The sequence below is a fragment of the Miniopterus natalensis genome, chromosome 2 (genome assembly GCF_054644295.1).
Source record: "Miniopterus natalensis isolate mMinNat1 chromosome 2, mMinNat1.hap1, whole genome shotgun sequence".
NCBI lineage: Eukaryota > Metazoa > Chordata > Mammalia > Chiroptera > Miniopteridae > Miniopterus > Miniopterus natalensis.
Genome location: NC_142082.1, coordinates 174,302,248 through 174,320,699, shown reverse-complemented (window position 1 = coordinate 174,320,699; position 18,452 = coordinate 174,302,248). Strand labels below are relative to the sequence as shown.

Sequence of the window (18,452 nt, the reverse complement as noted above, 5' to 3'; positions counted from 1 at the left end):
GAATTGATTAATGAACATATATACTGAACCACCATGACTGGTACCAGGAGGGAATGTACAGGAGAGCATTTTAAACAATCAAACACCATGACATCGGCAATACCAATGATAATATGCAAATTTCATAAAGACAATACATCTCAGCACTGTCTCCAAGTCGTTTTGAAAGTAGCTGAGGTTATTAAGTTAGTAAATACCTGTTAAAAAGTAAATCAGTAAACAGGTAAGTGTAAGAGCTGAGATGCTCATGTCTTGCCTTAAAGGAGCTGCTTTAAGGGAGAGGAGGCCACGAGTTGCACCTGGACTGATGGCAGAAAGACCAGAGGCTGAGCCCGTGGGAGAGGGGAGCAGGGCTGGCATGGAGCTGGGAAGCCACAGCTAAGCTCAGGCTCTGCTCAGCTCCTTGCAGGGAAAGTGAGTTGAGCCTGTGTGAAGGTCCCCGTTGTCCCAGATGAGTACTGAGACTTCATCTTGTTTTCTGTGGGAGGAGGGGACACTGTGAAAGCAGGGGTCAGGGTTTTAAGTAAGGTTTTGGTTTTAGATAATGTGGCCCATGGGCGGTGCAGAGAAAACGCTGGGCCTACGCTCCACGGTCTGGGTATTCCAGGCCCAACAGGGTGAGTAGAAGGAACAGTGTGAAGTGAAGGGTGGAAAGGACCATGGCTAGGCAGAATGGCCGAGGGTCCGGTGCTGCAGCCAGACCTGGGGAACAAGGAGCCCAGCCCGAGGGGGGCTCTGAGTTTGGGCAGGAGGCAGGTCCTGAGGTTTGTTAGACCAAGGGTTTCAGCTGAGCAGAGGGACAGCAAGCGAACTGCAGTGAGTCGAACGAAAAGCAAGTGATGAGAAAATTCCTGATTTACTCTACTTCTCATGTCAACCAATCTTTATAAACAGTGGGAGTGAAGCAGGAAACAAGGCGAAGACCTGCCCTCAAGAGTTTACAGCCCAGTGGAGGGGAAACAGTTAGATGTGTGCGCAGGGAGAGCTCTGCGCGACAGGCACTAAGCTCATAGAATACTTTCCACTGGTGGTGAAGGGCTTGGGCTCGGCGCTTAGGCAGCTGAGGGGCCTTAGGCAAATTTGCTCCGTGATCATGGTATTCCCCCTGCCAGGTAAGTATAGGCAAATTTTCCTAGTTTCTCAGTTTCTTCATCTACAAAATGGGCATAATAGCAGCGGCAACCTCAGAGGTCGTCATGATGTTTAAATGGGGTGCCTGCGTGTTAAGGACTTAGTAAGATGGGTGGTAAACAGAAGGTGTTCTCCCCCCCCCCCCCGTGTGGTCAGTGCAGGGGGCTCTGGGTACCAATAGGGGGCACACAACCCAGGTAGGAGCACGCTGAGAGCTCAGCAGAGGCCATTCAGTCGTCCATTTGGGAATGGAAAGACGTGGAATGACCAGAAAAGGAAGCCAGGACTGCTTGGTACACAGCAGGGGCCAAATAAAAGTTAGCTCCCTCAGCCTGTAGAAAACATCTACCACCCGGGAGAGGCAGCCGGCTTCCTAGAAAGTCTCCTGGAGCACTTGGTGTGCACAGCGCTACCAAGGCATCCTAGGAGCATTTTTAGAGAGCTCCGTCTTTGTCATGCGGCCCTGGGGTGACCCTTGGGGACTTACCACCGCCGCATTCCCGTAGCACAGGAAGCCGTCGCCCTCGTAGCCCTCTCGGCAGACACAGCGCCAGGCGCCAGAAGTGAGCTGACAGCTGGCCTGGGGAAAGGGAGATGAAAGATGGCTGGGCCTCCTAACTGAGGAGCTAGATATGGGCTACATCCGTGAGACGCTGGGCCCCACCTATGGTGAGAATTGCAAATTTGGGGTTGAAAGATGGTAGAAATAATCTGCAGACTCTTCCACGTTGCAATGAGAGTCTCCGGTCTGCACGTTTGGTGCAGCTTTTCCTTAATCGCGGGTTAAGTTCTTTCTTTCCAACCCTGCCAGGTTTAGCAAGTAAAAACACAGGATACACAGCTTATTGGAATTTCAGATAAATGAATGTGTTTTAGTGCAAGCATGTCCCCTGCCATGCTTGGGGGCACCCTTGTTCTGGAAAAAGATTCATTGTGTATCTGAAATTCAGATCTAACTGGGAATCCTGTATCTTGTCTGGCAGTCAGATGTTGGTTCCTCCAAGCTTTGTAATGGACTGAAAGTTACAATAGCTACTCCCATTCTGCTGAGGGACACCCTTTGGGAGTAAGAGAGATTTTGTTCATTTCTAGGCTCCAATAAGAAATAACTTGACTTTCTTTGTCAAATAATTTTTAAAAAATATATATTTATTGGTTTCAGAGAGAGGGAGGGAGAGGGGGGGAGAGAGAGAAACATCAATGATAAGAGAGTGACTGATTGACTGCCTCCTACACACCCCCTGCTGGGGATCGAGCCCCAAACCTGGGCATATGCCCTGACCGGGAATCGAACCGTGATCTCCTGGATCCTAGGTGGATGTTCAACCGCTGAGCCACGCCAGCTGGGCCTCAAATAATTTTGTTTAGTAAGGATAAAAGAAATCAAGAAACTCACCAAGGGATGGCATTTCCCAGTTTGTTCCAAGCAGGAGGTTACTGGTTCACAGTCTATCCCATTGCCTCGAAATCCTGTCTCGCATTCACACTCGTTCTGTAATTAACAAGGACAGAGTCGCGGCAGAGACAGCTGCCGTCCCCGCCGTGCCCCTCCGCGGTGCTGAGAAATGAGCTGCGGAAGCCATGGCGGCCCCGCCCTCCTGGGGAACAGCATTAACGTCTTTCGATTTTTTTTAGGCTTCAGATTCCAGAGCTGTTGGTCATCCATGTTCCACATTAAATTTTCAATCTGATAGTTTTTTCGTACTTTCATTTTGAATTTATTACCCCAGAAGAGCCATATGGAGAGCCTCAGAGAACTTAGACTCTAAAGAGAATCACATTGGAAAATTGGCCCCTCTCCCTAAGAGGGAAGGGTTAAGTAAGTCATGAGGTAGCCGTGTGGGGAGATCCATGCGCAGGGCCATTGCTAGACTAGGAGGCACTTGGCGTAATTTAAGATAGGCATCCCTCTGAGCAGGCGAATCTGAGTAAGGCAACACCCCTACATGGACAACTGGAACCTCAGAATAGGACCTTATTTGGAGAGAAGATTGTTTTTATGTAATTAGTTCAGTTAAGATGAGGTCATACTGGAGTAGGGTTGGTCTCTCATCCAACATGACTGGTGTCCTTACAGAAAAGGGGAGATTTAGACACAGAAACACACAGGGGGAGAGCACCATGCAGACAGGGAGCAGAAACCATGGTGATGCACATATAAGCCAAGGAACCCCAAAGATCACCAGCAAGCCACCCAGAGCTAGGACAGGGGCACGGGGCAGGTTCTTCACAGCCCTTAGAAGGAACCAAACTGGCCGACACCTTGATCTTGGACCTCTAGCCTCCAGACCTGTGACACAATACAGTTTGGCTGTTCAGTGCCACCCAGTTAGTGACACTGTGTTATGGCAGCTCTAGCAAACTAATACAGATACTGAGAAATTGTTTTTTTTTTTTTTCTCAAAGGCAGCCTGGGAACCCAGATGAGTCAAAAGCCAATACAAGTGTTTGCTAGATGCCTGGTAAGACTCAAGACGGCAGTGAGCTCTTTCATGACCGGTACTTTTCCGTGGCTGCAATCCTATGCAGTGTCATCACCTCTCCTGGGTTGGACCAACTCCTAAGCAGTAGCTTTTTCTGCCTCAGCCTCCCTTAAAGGAGGCTACATGAAAATGATCGACAAACTGTGGTGCTACAGAAATAGAAAGTGTGGCCGACGATGGCGACGAAGAGGGCAGCTCTGAGGTGAGCTGTCTGGGTGGGAACCTCACACCGTGACTTATTTTCTGTGTGATCTGAGCACAGTTTTAGCCTCTCTGTGCCTCTTTTCTCAGATGGACTAATAATAATACCCATGTGGCACCTAAAGCAAAAATGAACAAGTATGACAACATGGAACTAAAAAGCTTCTACGCAGCAAGGGAAACCATCAGCACAATGAAAAGGCAACCTACTGAATAGGAGAAAATATCTGCAAGTCATATCTGATACGGGGTTAATATAAAACATATAAACAACTCATACAGCTAAATAGCAAAAAACCAAAAATCTGAATAAAACACGGGTAGAAGATCTGAATAGACATTGTTTTAAAAGAAGACATACAGATGGCCAACAGGCACATCAAAAATGCTCAGCACCACTAATCAGCAGGAAATGCAAATCGAAACCACAATGAGCCATCACCTCACACCTGCGAGAATGGCCATCCTCAAAAAGACAGGAAATAACAAGTGTTGGTGAGGACTTGGGGAATGGGGAGCCCTGGTGCTCTATGGATGGGAACGGAAGCTGGTGCAGCCACTGTGAAAAAAGTATGGAGGTTATTAAAAAATTAAAAGTGGAACTAGCATATGATGCAGCAATTCCACTTCTGGGTATTATCTGAAGAAAACAAAACACTAACGTGGAAAGGTATCTGCACTCCCATGTTCTTTGCAGCACTATTTCCAATAGCCATGGTATGGAAGCAACCTAAGTGTCCACTGACATGAACAGATAAAGATATGTGTACGATATATGTATGTACACACAACACAGTGAAATATTACTCAACCATAAGCAGGAATGAAATCTTGCCGTCTGCAGCAACATCACAGATGGGCCTTGAGTGCATTATGCTAAGTAAAATAAGCTAGATAAAGAAAGACAAATACTGTATTATCTCACTTTAGGTGAAATCTAAAAGACCCCCACCCTAAACCAAGATCTTAGAAACAGAGAACAGATTGGTGGTTTCCAGAGATATTTTTATGTTCAGAGGGAAGCGAGCCATTGCAGGCATCCGGCCTCCCCTTTGCTCTCTGCCACGTCACACCTACCTGCCCAGGGCCCACGTACAGACAGGTGGCGTTGTCATGGCAGCCACCAGCGCTGGGCAGCAGGCAGTTGTTGATCTCTGAGCAGTCCCTTCCGTCCCCGGTCCATCCCTGCTGGCACACGCAGGTGTGGGTCCCCACGCCAGTTTTCACGCACTCTGCCTGCAGGAGGGAAAAAAGAATCAAAGCTTCGGAAACCTCAGTCCAGCTGCGTGATTCCAAAAGCAAGAAAGGGTTTTCAGAGGTACATTCTAGGAACACATTTACATGGAGCTCAGTGGAAAAGATGAGATGGTTGAAAGAGCAAAATTACTTGGAGTGGGCCAGCTAATGGCCACCACTAACATCACTGTCATTTTGTTGAGCCAGGGACTGCTCCTAATATTTTGTAGGTGTGAGCCACCATCCTGAGGAAGGTATTGTCATTACAGATAAGGAATCTGAGGCCCAGAGGAGTTAAGTGACTTGCCCAAGGACACACAGCTACAAAGAGGCACAAACCCAGGTCTATATGATGCTGAAGCCCACGCTCCTAATCACTGTACCTTTCCTTAGGATGACCACTCCAGGAGGTGGAAGGACACGGCGAGCGGGACAGAGGCACAAGGTGAGTTGTTGAGATGAGGCTGCTGAGTGGGTAGGACTCACCCCAGGGGAGTCCCACGGGCGGGGGCAAGGCACTGCGGCTGATCCCTTCCTCAGAGCAGGGGGAGTTACTGAGGGGCCGTCAGCATGGGAGAGACACAGTCTGACCGACTTCAAGTCCTTCTGACTGTGGCTGGACAAGGAATGTACTGACGGGTCAGGAGAGACAGCAGGGGGACCCGTCGTTAGACTTCAGCTAAAGGATGAAGGTGACTAGGGCCAGGTGGCGGTGGTGATATTCGAAAGGCATCAGTGAAAGCAATGGTGGCTCTGGCTATACCCTGGCAACAATAGGACTTAGGGCAAGTCACTTAACGTCCCCAGGCCTCAGTTTCCTAATCAGTAAGGTGGGGATAACAAAGTCGCTTCATTGGGCTGGTGGGGGAGCAGGTGAGGCTGCACACGGGAAAGTCGCTTGGAAGCCGTAGCGCCCCTGCTCCCCCTGAACGTGTGGAGTTAGGAAGTGGAGACTCACAGAAGGTACCCGGCACCGTCTTTCAAATGTAAGGTTCAAGACCTTGCCTTTCGGAAGGCATTCCCTCAGGAACTCCTAAAAAACCAGGCAGTTTGAAAATAAAATCCACCACTCACATTTCGGCTGCAGCCCCCTGCAGTTAATCCCATGCAAGGGTCCGTCTCTGAACAGAGGCTTCCGTCCCCTTCGTATCCTGCTTTGCAAACACAGCTGCCAAGGAGAGGGGTTCACAAAATCAGCCCCAGAAATGTGGGCACCCACCACCCGAAGACGGCTGGCCAGCCAGGGGTCCAGGGCTCGACCTGTGTACCAGGGTGGTCTTGGGCACTTCTGGGGTCTGTAGTCAGGCAGACCTAGGTGGGAATCCAGGCCCCACCTCTCGGCAGTCGTGTAGCCCTGGGCAAGTCCCTTAACTTCTGGGAAACTTTGTTTTCTCATCCGGAAAATGGGTCTAATCATACCGCCTCCCTCCTGAGGCTGTGGTGAAGATTAAACAGCTAATGGGCATGGAGCACTTAGCAGGGAGCTTGCCCCTTAGAAGCTCAGCATCTGGCAGCTTTTCTGCTCATACTGGGCTAGAATCTGCCTCTTTACAATTCCAGGTATTATCTCTGGTTTATGAGAGGACTCTACCCTCTCTTCTATGCGACAGCTCTTGAACGACATGTAAATGACGGTCACCTGAGACCTCCCTTCTCTCCCTTTCTTAGTCCCTCAGTTTATTTATTTTCCCCAAACACAACGTTCTCAGATGTCTCATTCTGTGAGTTGAAACAGTTTCCTGACCCCTCACTCTCTCAGACACCCATCTCAACATGTTCCACCGTGGTACTTTCACCATTAAACTCAGGGCAAGGCTCACCCATTATCTATCGAGTGCCTGTGACAGGTGCTGGGACGCTGTGTGGCTCCATCACACCCCCATATTTCTACTGTAAACTGTGCTTCACAGAAAATAAAAATAATATTTTTCATATATCAAGGCCCCTAGAGGAATAGGTACTTTATCTGGTACCCAAATGGAGACTTAGTCTGACCTGTTCCAACGCTGACTTACCTAAGCTTATGTAGGATAGACAGACCCACATCCATAGTCCTTTGTGGGTGATTTAAGAAGTTTTAAGGGCATTTTGATCACTGTGGTTTTGGCCCTACGCACCTATGTAGACCCTAATTCCTAGGAAGATGCATTTCTGTAGTAAACAGTGGAAGGGATAAGACAGTCTCTGCCCCATGGTGGAGGAGACAGGCTGCAGACAGGTAAGCATAGAACTATATAATTACAAATTAAGAAAAGCGCTGTAGAATCCAGACACCCTCTGCATTTCCCAGGATATTTGGGGGGTGGTTACTGACTTTGCACCAAATCTGCCTGGAGAGGAAATTTTCTCTCCTAGCCATGAATTACATTGACATTAAGGAAACAAATAATGATCCAATGACTAAAGACCCCATGTCCTGTCAGATGCCTTGAACAGGGGAGTTATTATTAATGGCCTTAGAAAGTACAGGTGTTTTTCAAGGGTTGGAAAGTTGGTGGACGAATCTTCATTTCCTTCAGATGAGAGATGGTAATAATTATAGTTTCCATGACTCAATATCTATCATGTACTAGCCCTGGTGCTGGGTGCACCTACGATCTCCACACCTGCCCTGCTAGGTGGGTAGCATCTCCCTTATTGTACTGATGAGGAAAGTGAGGCTCAGAGAGTTAAGTAACTTGCTCAAGGCCACACAGCTGGCAAGTTTCAAAGGAGGGAGTAGAGCGTTAGCCTGAGGTTGCCTCCACTAAGGCCACACTGGCAGTTGGAGAGAACAGGCCAGCGTATATGGGCTGGGACTGTTTACAGGTAGTAGAATGGCCATAGGCCACTAAGGGCGGTGCCCCCTTCCCCAGACCCACCTTGCTGTCCCGTTGCTGTATTCACAGGTGGCGTGGATGTGGCAGAACTGCACGTAGGGCCCACAGGCTGAGGTCTGCTTGTGGCAGAATCTCCCGGCGGAGCCCTCTCTGCACGTGCCGGCGAGGCAGGCCCCGTCACTGTCCACCCGGTTATCGCATGTCCCCAAAAGGCACAGGCATTCTGGGAGAGGAGGGAGAGGGACAGTCAGGGCCTGGGGACAAGCTCAGTCTCGAGCGCGTGGGTCATGGAGGACAGGGCCACCTCCCCTCACCCCCACTCACTCCAGTCAGAGCAGAACCTGGGGCTGAGCAGGGGACGCCTCTGAGTGCTGTTTTTTAGGGTCTCAGGCATTTCTCAGGGTGCCTGGGACAGCTTGTGGTGAGGGGGACTGTCCCATCAAGGATGAGAAAAACCTGGACTCTGGGCTGCTTTACATGCACGTGTGTGGGGTGTGGTGGGGCCCAGGGAGGGTTGTGATGGTGTGAAAGCAGCGAGCAACTCGATTTTCATCTAGTTCATGGTTGGAGCTCATGGTTCTAGTTTAGTCTGGAAATGTCTCACCTTTTCATGAAGACATTTTGGAATAAATAGAAGTGGTCTCTTGTGGCCCCTGATGCCAGCTCACTGAATTCTTCACTGGCCTTGTTCTAGGCACTGGGCCAGCATTTAACCTGTACCATCTCATCAATGGTCACCAGCCTCGGGAGGTAGGTACTTTTATCATTCCCATTTCCCCGATGAGAAAACTGAGGCCCAGAGAGGTGCAGCAAATTGCCTAACTTGCTGCTCAGTCCCCAAGCATGGGCTTGAACTCAGGCCTTCAAAGGCCATTTCTATTAGTGACCGTGTGTAAACACAACAGATCAGTATATTCACGGGCATTTCCACTTGCCTGTGTCATTTTAAACTTTAGCTCCTTGCTTTGCTTTTGATTATAATTATAAATTGCAATGCGAGCCAGCTCATCAGACTCAGGCTCCTAAGCACGCGGGAGGGAATGATTCTCAAAGGCAGGTGGCGAGGATTTGGGGGCTGGAAATGGATCAGAAATGAAGGAACCTGTGCCTTTGCCCCAGCAGGGATTGATGGGAGAGAAATGAGCTTGGGTGCTTGGAGCCAGCATTCAGGAGAGAGGAGAAACACAGCGAGGGGGATAGAAAAGCACAGCTGGACTTGAAACAAAAGAGACTTTTAAGCAAGCCAGTGCTTCGTTCGCAAGGAACATGAGCCCAGAAAGGAGGCTCCCTGCCTGCGATGGGGGTGGCCCTGGGCCTGGAATGAGAGGTGTTCGAGAGGGAAGCCCAGCACGGCTGCCCCGGCCTCGACGGCCTGCCCCGGCCTCCTGAACGCGTCAATGTTAGCAGGCTTTGCAATCAACCCGATTTTTATTTTCTCAGAAGCCTTATTTGGCAAAAAGGACATGGGCCTAAGATCAGCAGCCCTGACCGCGAGCTCTGGTTTGCTGTCCATTTTAAGAGGAAGCGAAAACATCAGAACAAGGTAGGAGAGGGGAAGGCTGAGCACTTTGTACCAAATGAGTGAAGGCAGCAGTAACAGCAATAAGAAGGGCTTCATTTTGTTTATTTCTTTTGATTAGAGATTATCACTCTTTATTTGGTTGGTTTGTGGCGGCGGCTTCATGAATTATTTGCCAGGCGCAAGCTCTGTGCTAAAGCCCTAAGTGATGATCCCACTGATCCGTGACCTATGAAGCGGGCACCAGCGTTATCTTGATTTTATAGATGGGAAAACTGAGGCTCAACGAGAGGCTTTTTCTAAGGTCGTGTGGCCAGTAGGTAGCACAGCGTGGACTTAGCTTCAGTTGGCTTTGGCTCCACAGCCAGCTCTGATCCTTTCCCTTTATTTTTGTTACTTCCAATCTCAGAAGTATGTATCTAAATATATTTATATGCATAAACATACACCTAATGTATTTTAAAGAACGCAATGCATTTTCCTAAGCTTGTATAACTGCATTTTTTCATTGTCTATTGTTGTGCAACTTTCTACATTTTCTATAAGCTTCTTGAAGTTTATGTCACTGAGCTGAGAATTATAGCAACAGTAGCTACAATAGCATAATAAAGGCCAGTGTATCGGGAGTGCACGCTGTGTGCTAGGCATTGTTCCAAGGCACGTGCTTTCTGTTTATAACTGTACCGATTGTCCGAGGTAGTATTATTATTCCCATTTTGTAGGCAAGGAAACTGAGTCCTAGAGAGGTGTAGTAACTTGCCCAAGGTTGCACATTTTGCAAAGGGAGGAGCTGATGGAAGTGGACATCTTGGAAGGCAGGGAGCGAGGCTGTTTCTTTATATGGAACCCAGCATCACTTCTGGTATGTGGGGAAACCTTAGAGGCTGGTTTTGAAAGTGTGGTCCCCTGACCAGCAGTGGTCAGCCTTCCCAGGGGATTTTTTGGAAATGCAAATTCTCAAATACCACCCCGGGCCCATCGTCTCAGAGGCTCTGTGGTGGGGCCCAGCAATCTGGCCCGTGCTACAGCTTCAGAACAAGCGCTTAAGAAATGCCCCGTGGTGAGGGCCTTCCCCAAGCGAAGGGCGCAGACGCCAGGCTGGCCGGCACCCTTGGCTTGCGGTGCAGCAGGGAGCCCGGCTGAGGTGGAGGGCAGCTCTGCAGGTGCCACTTACGTTTGTCACACCGAGGTCCGTATTTGTTGGGATCCGAGCAGAACTGGCACTGGGAGCCGTGGAAGCCATCCCGGCAAATGCACATCCCGTTGCCACTGATGCCGTCGGTGCACTGGGAGCAGAGGCAGACCCACGGGGGGCCGTCAGGACCACACCCGCCCGCCCCTCAGGGAGCCCCAGACCCTCTCTCTGCATGGCCTGACTTTTTGGGACTCAGATTTAATCCTGCTTGAAATAACCCTTTGGGACTCTGCAGAAAGTGGAGTCATGTTGATATCAGGCAGGAAGCTTCAGTGACAACAAGCTCGGGGTCCCAAACCAGGATTTAGAACTTTAAGGGAAATCATTCAAGGGGTGGGGGAGTCACAGTGGTGAACTGGAGTGGTGCCCCTCCAAACGATGCTTATGGGTTGGTGTGACAAGACACCCACCTCCAGAATGAAGGCTGGCCTTGCCCTCGATTCCCACCTGCTGGGCCTGACTGCTCGCTAGTGTTTCTCCCTCCAGTGGTACATGTTTTTGCCTCCTGCCTCTCCAGCCACCTCATGGCTAAATTCCTAATAATCAACGCTCATCAGAGCTGCCCCACCCCCCTGACCACTCGGATTTGGCAATTAATTAGTGCCAGCTTCCCCTCGTCTCCTCGCCTGCGTGGTGTCCCCACTCGTGGTTGCCCAGTTCTTCCTTTCCCTTGAAGGAGGCATATTTTAATGTGGATTTCTTAACTGCGCAGATCTATGCTTTTCCCATATGACTCACAGCTACCGGTTTTTTTAAACCTTTGTTTAGCTCCGGCCTCCTAGCTAAATGGGTTAAGTTTTGTTCTTTACGTTTCACTAGGTTTTGCAGAAAGGTTGATAAGAAGCGATCACTGGGCAGTGCTATTTTTTAAAAGTATCATAAAATCTTAGTTCTAGAAGGAATCTTAAAGACTCAGCCAACCCTACTGTCTCCCAGGGGAGGAATGTAGGGTCCAGAGAGCCTTGTCGAGGTGCCCAAGGCCATGCAGTCTGCAGTGGAAAAGCACAGACTAGAGGTGACATCACTGTACCTCACCCCACCCCACCCCACCCCTTTGCCAGCAGCCTCCTTCTCACGCAGATGCCTCTTTCAGCAACCGATCTCTCCTATTCTTGCTTCCTGGGAATAGTGGCTGGCATTGCAGCACTTCTTGGTTCAGTGGTTTTAAAAATTATTTTTTGACTTAAGAAAGGTCACCCTCAGCATTCGTGGGAAAGTCTGCTTCAGGGACTGTCCGTATCACCTGTCCGTTTCCCGAGCACGGGTTCGAGAAGCCTCCAGGACACTGGTTGCAGTTGGGCCCATAGAAGCCTTTGCAGCACTTGGGTATCTGAGAAATGAAATGCATGTTGCCCTTTAAAACCCAAAGCAGAGCCCCAGTTCCTCAAAGGAGGTCTGGTTTAAAATCTATTATTATCCTAAACAGCATTAGCCTCTCGCCTGTTAGGAGCTCACTTTTCTCTTGCAGATGATGCCATGGCTACTGCTCAGCCATCTGTTCACCACAAACCTACTGTGAGGGCTGACCACGGGCCCAGCCTGGCTCTGGCGCCATGTGGACCAGACCGATGAAGGCTGTGCTCATGGGTCTATGTTCTAATCAGGAAGAGACAACAAGTAAAAAAGAACAGGAGGAGGAGAGCTTGAGGAGGGAGAGAAGGGGGGAGAAGACTTGCAGGGGGTAGGGGGGAGGGAAGCTGGAGGGGGAAGGAGGAAATTTCAGAGTGTGGTCAGTGCTGGGAAAACAAGGTCCCATAATAAAGTGGGGGCAGGAGGAGGCAGAGGTGAGGTAGTCTGGGGAGGCCACCCTGGACTGACTGGTGATCAAGGCGGTGACAGTTAAATGGAGACCTGAAAGATAACTCAGCCCCCAGAAAGTCCGGGAGAGGACCTGAGGCTGGGAAGGCCAGTGGGCACACTCCGAGGTGGGCCTGAGGGTAAGAGGCAGGCCAGAGACAGAGGGTGAGCTGCGGGCGGGTGGGGCATTGAGCACATGGCTCTATATTAAGAGGGGTGGCTGCAGGGAAGGGGGTGACCTGGCTGCCCTGTAGAGAATCCGCCCTTCGATTCCCTTGCAGGGAGATATGGCCAAGGCCACCCAGGCAACCTGTGACTGCCGGGAACCTGCGGCCCAGCCCCGCTGGCCTCTGTGTGAGCCCCGGTGGCCTGGATGAGGCCTGGCCACACGCCCTCCTCACCTTCACGGTGGCATTGCAGTACATGGCACAGCCACTCTTCAGGCTCCTTGTTCGGCCGGTGTAGACACACTTGCGTGTGAAGAGCGCCTGGAGGAAAGCCAATGAGAAAGAGCATTGCGGGCGCATTTCGTGGTTCCCTGGGCCGCCCCCAGCTTCTACACACACTAGACTTTCTGCTTTCACTTTACCATCAGGGTCAAGGGTGCTTTAGACCACACGGGCACAGGCGGGTCCCCATCAGAGCGTGGCCACCCTCTAGGCACTCTGTTTGCTTGTTGGTAGAATACAGGCCAGGGCGTGCCCCATGCAGGGCACGCGCATCTTTATGTCCCTCTCATGCCATGGCAGACATCGCTAACTGATGAAGGGACGCTTTCCTGTTCCTCATGGATGTGGCTGAATCTCCCCTTCCAACCAACTGCCAGTCCTAAGCTCCTCTTACATAAAAATTTTGGAGCCAGTAGAGTCTAGCTCTAATTTTAGAAAGATCCACCGAAAAAAGTAGTGAGTCTGGGTTTTTCTCTTGGGGGTGGGGGCAGATTTAAATGCGTCCTGCATTCTCTAACCCCAACGCCCACTCATGATTATCTAGAACTGTAATTTATCGAGGACTGACTGGGATCTGACACACAGCACATATGAGGTTATCTACCTTCAACTCCACGTGGGTATTTTTCATACCTTTTCATAGGTGAGGGAGCTGAGGCCCAGATAGGTTGTCATTTTTGTGAGGAACACTGTTAGTAAGAGGCAGTTCCAGAGAGCCAGGCCTGATTTACCACCCACTAACTTTAGGATATCACAGGCAAGTGAGGCGGTCTCCGTGGGCCTCAGCTGCCTAATCTGTGAAATGGGACAACAGTGGTGATCTCAAGTTTTGTCAGAAGCACTGGTCCCTGGCTCCGATTTTAAGTTAGAGAAATGCTGATGTTGAGCTTCCTCCTTGCTCTTAGGCTCTTGCTCCAGAAGAAAACATTGAGAACCTCACAGACTGTAAAATCCTAAAGTCTTAGATGTATTTATTGAGGAAGGAATACTCAGTCCTCTAGTTGGATCTCGGGGTAATTAACCAAGCGTAGATCATGGGAGCCTGGGGTGGGGGGGCGCGTTTCGAGGCTCTTTCGGCTCCAGCGCAAGTGTCTCCTCTCTCTCCCTTCTTCCCCGCTCCCCCTTTGGGCGGGGGCGCCGTGGGGTCGTGGTTCTGCCACGTGTGGGCGGCGTGACCTCGTGCGAGGTGTTCGCCATTCCTTTGCCTGGTGGACAGCGTGCGACGGACTCGGGGTGATGGCCTCATCGGGCAGAGCAAATATCCGCACCCTGGTGCCTATTTAATTCCAATGTTTTGCTTTATTAAATGCTTTGCATTAAAGAGCTCATCACCTTCCTTGGGGATTTAGCCTAGTGCTGGATGAAACTTCTGGCTGCGAAGCTCTTTCTTAGGGTAAACTTAGAGGCAGGAATTTCTATTGTCAACTTTACCCAAAACACTTGGCTTTCGCCACCAAGAGACTACGTGGCACATGGATAATGAATTGTACAGTGGCCTGTTTTCCTTTTAGATCAGAGCTCTCAAGACAAAAACCAAATAAAACAAACTATTTTATTCATGTTTTTGCCCCCAGAACCAGCACTTTAATCCTCGATAGATATGTATAGAAGTCAATCAAATTTGAAAAGGTTTAGATGATTCTAGTGTCGTTTCCTTGATATTTCTCTCCAGAATGATGCTCGGGAAGAGCCAATATGAATAAAGGGTGATAGGCTATGCCACCCCAGAGTGTGACACTTTGGCATAGGATTATTTTGAGCTAAAGGTACCTGAAAAACAGCAGATACAAAAGGGACACTCTGATCTCTTCTTTCTGAAAATTGTGGGCCTCAGCTGCCTAATCCATGAAATAGGACAATAATGGTAATATTAAGTTCTGTTGGAAGATACAACTATGTGAAAGATGCTCTCCCTGTACCAGGAGAAGAGAAATATCTTGTCACCATGGACAGGGAGTTGAAGCCAAGAAAAATCTGTACATACAGATCTTGTTAAAATAACTGACTATCTTTTAGCCTTCCCATACATTTTAGTTGCTTGCCCCAAATTGCGATTCTTTGTTCAACCTACTATATAATCATTTGGGTTTTGCCACTTGTCTGGGTCTTCATTCTCCTATGGAGGCTCCCATGTAGGTGTATAAATCTGTGTGCTTTTCTCCCTTTAATCTGTTTTGTGACAGCTAATTTTGAGGCCCAGCCAGAGACCCTAAGGGGGTGGAGGTAAGGTTTTGCCTCCCCAACACAAACATTGGATTTTGTTTAAGAGGGAAGAGTAGAGAAAAAATGAACCTTTACTGAATGGCTACTTGATTTAGGCCTTGTGCTTGGGTTTTTAATCTATGCTCACCTGTTGTTGTGGTTATTATTATTATTTACAGATGAAGAAAATGAGAGTAAAATGGTCAAGCGACTTACTTGGGTTCATGCGTAAGGATTCAAGCACAGATCTCTCGGTTGTCTTTCTACCATCCCCCAGCTAGTAGGTTAAGAGCTAATCTTATGTCACCCCAGTTGGACTTAACATCTTTTAAGAGGAAGGTAGAAAGGGTGAGAAACCACATCAGTGGGGTTGCTTGGGTGATGTGTGTTTTCACAAAGCTGTCACACTCACTGTGGGCTCAGAGTTGGCAGGACACTTGCTCCAATAGACCAGGGAACAGCTCACGCAGGTGCCCTGGAAGGAAAGACAGTGGATCAGCACAGGTGCCCCTGTAGGAGGGGGCAGGGGACGGCCCTGTCTGGTCTCATGCTTCCTCCCAGTGAAGGGGGTTCTAGAGTAGCTCTCCTGGCTGCTCTCCCCACCCCCTACTGACCCCTCCCCAGAGAAAAGAGTCAAGACAATGCAGGAGGGTTTGGGGGGAAGGAACTGAGCCTGCTCAGCCCCTGCCTTTCCCTCTTTTAGGGTCAAACAGACCAACTCTCTGCCATGTAGAGAGGCACCTGACCCTCAGGGGACACTGTAGTTGTCCACCTGTGCCAAGGATGGAGTACTAGGATGAAGTCTTGTTCTCCAGCTAGCTCAGCAGTAATGAGGCTGAACACCGAAGCTCTGCCTTTTGGTCTCCTGGGCTTCTTGCTTCAGTGGTTCTGAACTCAGGAGCCGGGGAAGGGGAGCGTGCCTCCTAATGTCTCCAGATCCATCCTCCCACCTTCTCTATTGGGCTCTGGGCTCCAGCAGGTAGACCTTGGAGGGTGGGCTCTTGGGCTTCCTTGCCCACTTCCCATTGGTCCTGGCCAATGGGAGGCATTAGCAGGTTATTGATGGGCAGGAGGAGAGCAAGGCCAAGGCATTTCTGCCCTGCTCGCTGTGTGTTTAGGGACCATCCCTACAGCTCCTGATGGTGTGACTTCTTCCACCTTCCCACTCTCACTGGGTTTGGGTAACTTGACTCCCCTTCTTGACCCCCATGGGAATGATTTCCTGCCATTGCCTCCCCCTGGGTCCCCCAGCATAACTTGTTTCCTTAGCCCTGCCCATCTCTCTGTAGTAGCTTCTTCATTAAAATCTCTTCATTTGAACCTTCGGGATAAGTTCTGTTTCCTGCAGGGATCTTAGATCCTAACAAGTACAGGGTGCTATTTATTAAACCTCTAAACCCAAAATACATGTCCCCGAATCCAAACATGCATGGCCAAAGGCAGCTATGGGTTCAGCCTGGTGAAAAGTGAGACTTCTAGAAGGTGCCAGCAGCTTCTATTCTCTGCCAGCCCTACATACTTTCCAAAGAATGCATCTGTGCTTTTAATAGACAATCAAAACCACCCTAAATCACTTGGAGCAGATAGATTTGACTTTAAACCCAGAGAAAATAGTAGAAAACTCTTTTCTAAGGCAGCTACTGGGAACTCTTTCCCCTATCTAGCCAACATTCTTTGGGTTGCTGTTCAAACCCACATCTTGATTCTGTTCTTTGGGGAGATAGAAAACAAACTTTTGAACAACCTGGAATTAGGCACCTTGAACTTGGGGCTGCCCTTGTGCCTCCACAGACTTCCTTCCCTGAACTTGAATGGTAGCTGCTGGGATGGAGGAATTCTGAAGGAGTCTATTGATCCCAATTAACTCCTTTCTACAGAGGCTCTATTTTCCCTAATATTTTTATCTTTGGGCCAGAAGGTGAGACTATTTTCATCTGGCCTGTTCTGATCTTCATCCTGGCCTAAGCCAGGTGACACACCTGCCAATATTTATTTAAAGGTTTGAGCCAAACATAAATCACATCCAGGGACTGGCTGGGAAAGTGACCAAGTTTCTGCCTCTCTTAAAAAGTGGCGATCAGAGTTTAATCCAATTCCACAGATGGCATGTGACTGGCACGGGGGGCAAGTGCCATCACAGTAGCCTAAAACCTATCAGAGTCATTACATTAACTGAGAAATCTGGAATCAAAGAAGTCAGCCACAAGCCTGTGCCAAGTACTCAACTAGGTATTTCCAGCCTTCATGACAAGAAGAGAGAGCAGTAACATTAAATCTATAAAAAGAGGCCATCATTCCTTGTTCAAGGCCCATACTCCAAGGCCATTGTGAGGACAATCATTGAAGTATTATTGAAGTGTCCCAGATCTATTATTGCAGTGATTTTGGGGTTATTGTTTCCATGGGGACTAAAAGATCACATGGAACAGCAATGTCAAAATTTAGGGTGCACTGATTAAAACCAGCTGAGCCAAAGAAAGTTGCTATGGAAACAGGAAAGGCCATTAGAAGGTACACAAACTCAGAGGCAAACAGAAAGTTTGATATTTGAAAGAAGTACAGAAAGGTGGTTGATTGGCTGGGCCAGAGCATCTACCTGAGAAGAAATTCTATTTTAAATTCCTCTTAAAGTCCCTTGAAGTGTAGTGGGGTGAAGAGTATTCCCCCCAAATTTTATGTTTCCCCAAATCTCAGAATGTGATCTTATTTGGAAATTGAGTCTTCACAGATGTAATTGGTTAAGGTGAGGTCATACTGGATTAGGGTGGGCTCTAGATCTAATGACTTGTGTCCTTACAAGAAGAGAAGGGGGCACAGAGTGACACACACAGGGAAGAAGGCCGTGTGATGACAGGGGCAGAGATTGAAGTGATGCAATTAACAAGCCAAGGAAGGCCGAGGATCTCCGGTTGACACCAGAAGCTGGAGGAGCCAAAGAAGACCCCCCTCCACCGACCTTCAGAGGGACCGTGGCCCTGCTAACACTTTGATTTCAGACTTCTGGCCTCCAGAGCTGTGAGAGAATAAATCTCTGTTGCTTTAAGCCACCTGGTTCGTGGTAATCTGTTATGGCAGCTCTAGAAAATCAATGTACCCAGGCAACATCTATCACGGTGGCAATTCCCCCAAAGGAACCTTAGTTCACTCCTCGTGAAGACAGGAGCCACTCTGGGAATAGGCTCCTTAGAGTGGGAGAGCTGGGACTGCTGTCTGCCTTGTGGGGCTGTGTAGGGACCCTCAGTTCCTTTCCTGGGTTTCTTACCAGTTTCATCTCTCTCTTTGTCTCATCACATCGGTGGGGCAGAATTGGGACGATGGAGGGAGGAATTAGCACTCCAGTCAGTGTGTAAATTCGGCCGTTTTTGGCAGTCACCTCAAGTTCTTCCATTGCCACATCATTTGCCAGAATCTGCCCCTGGA

General features: G+C 49.2%; 1 protein-coding gene across 3 annotated transcripts in view; it reads right to left on the bottom strand.

Moving 5' to 3' along the window:
• Nucleotides 1-18,452, bottom strand: part of STAB2 (stabilin 2) — a 116,156-nt gene that overhangs the window by 60,127 nt on the left and 37,577 nt on the right. For all 3 annotated transcript variants that reach the window (XM_087814861.1, XM_016223240.2, XM_087814860.1), the window contains exons 18-27: nt 18,295-18,447; nt 15,445-15,507; nt 12,783-12,869; nt 11,828-11,914; nt 10,564-10,675; nt 7,913-8,093; nt 6,126-6,219; nt 4,893-5,051; nt 2,528-2,623; nt 1,619-1,711 (exon numbers count right to left, since the gene is read on the bottom strand). In XM_087814861.1, the coding sequence (XP_087670987.1) occupies nt 1,619-1,711; nt 2,528-2,623; nt 4,893-5,051; nt 6,126-6,219; nt 7,913-8,093; nt 10,564-10,675; nt 11,828-11,914; nt 12,783-12,869; nt 15,445-15,507; nt 18,295-18,447 (1,125 nt within the window). The remainder of the gene's footprint in view (nt 1-1,618; nt 1,712-2,527; nt 2,624-4,892; nt 5,052-6,125; nt 6,220-7,912; nt 8,094-10,563; nt 10,676-11,827; nt 11,915-12,782; nt 12,870-15,444; nt 15,508-18,294; nt 18,448-18,452) is intronic.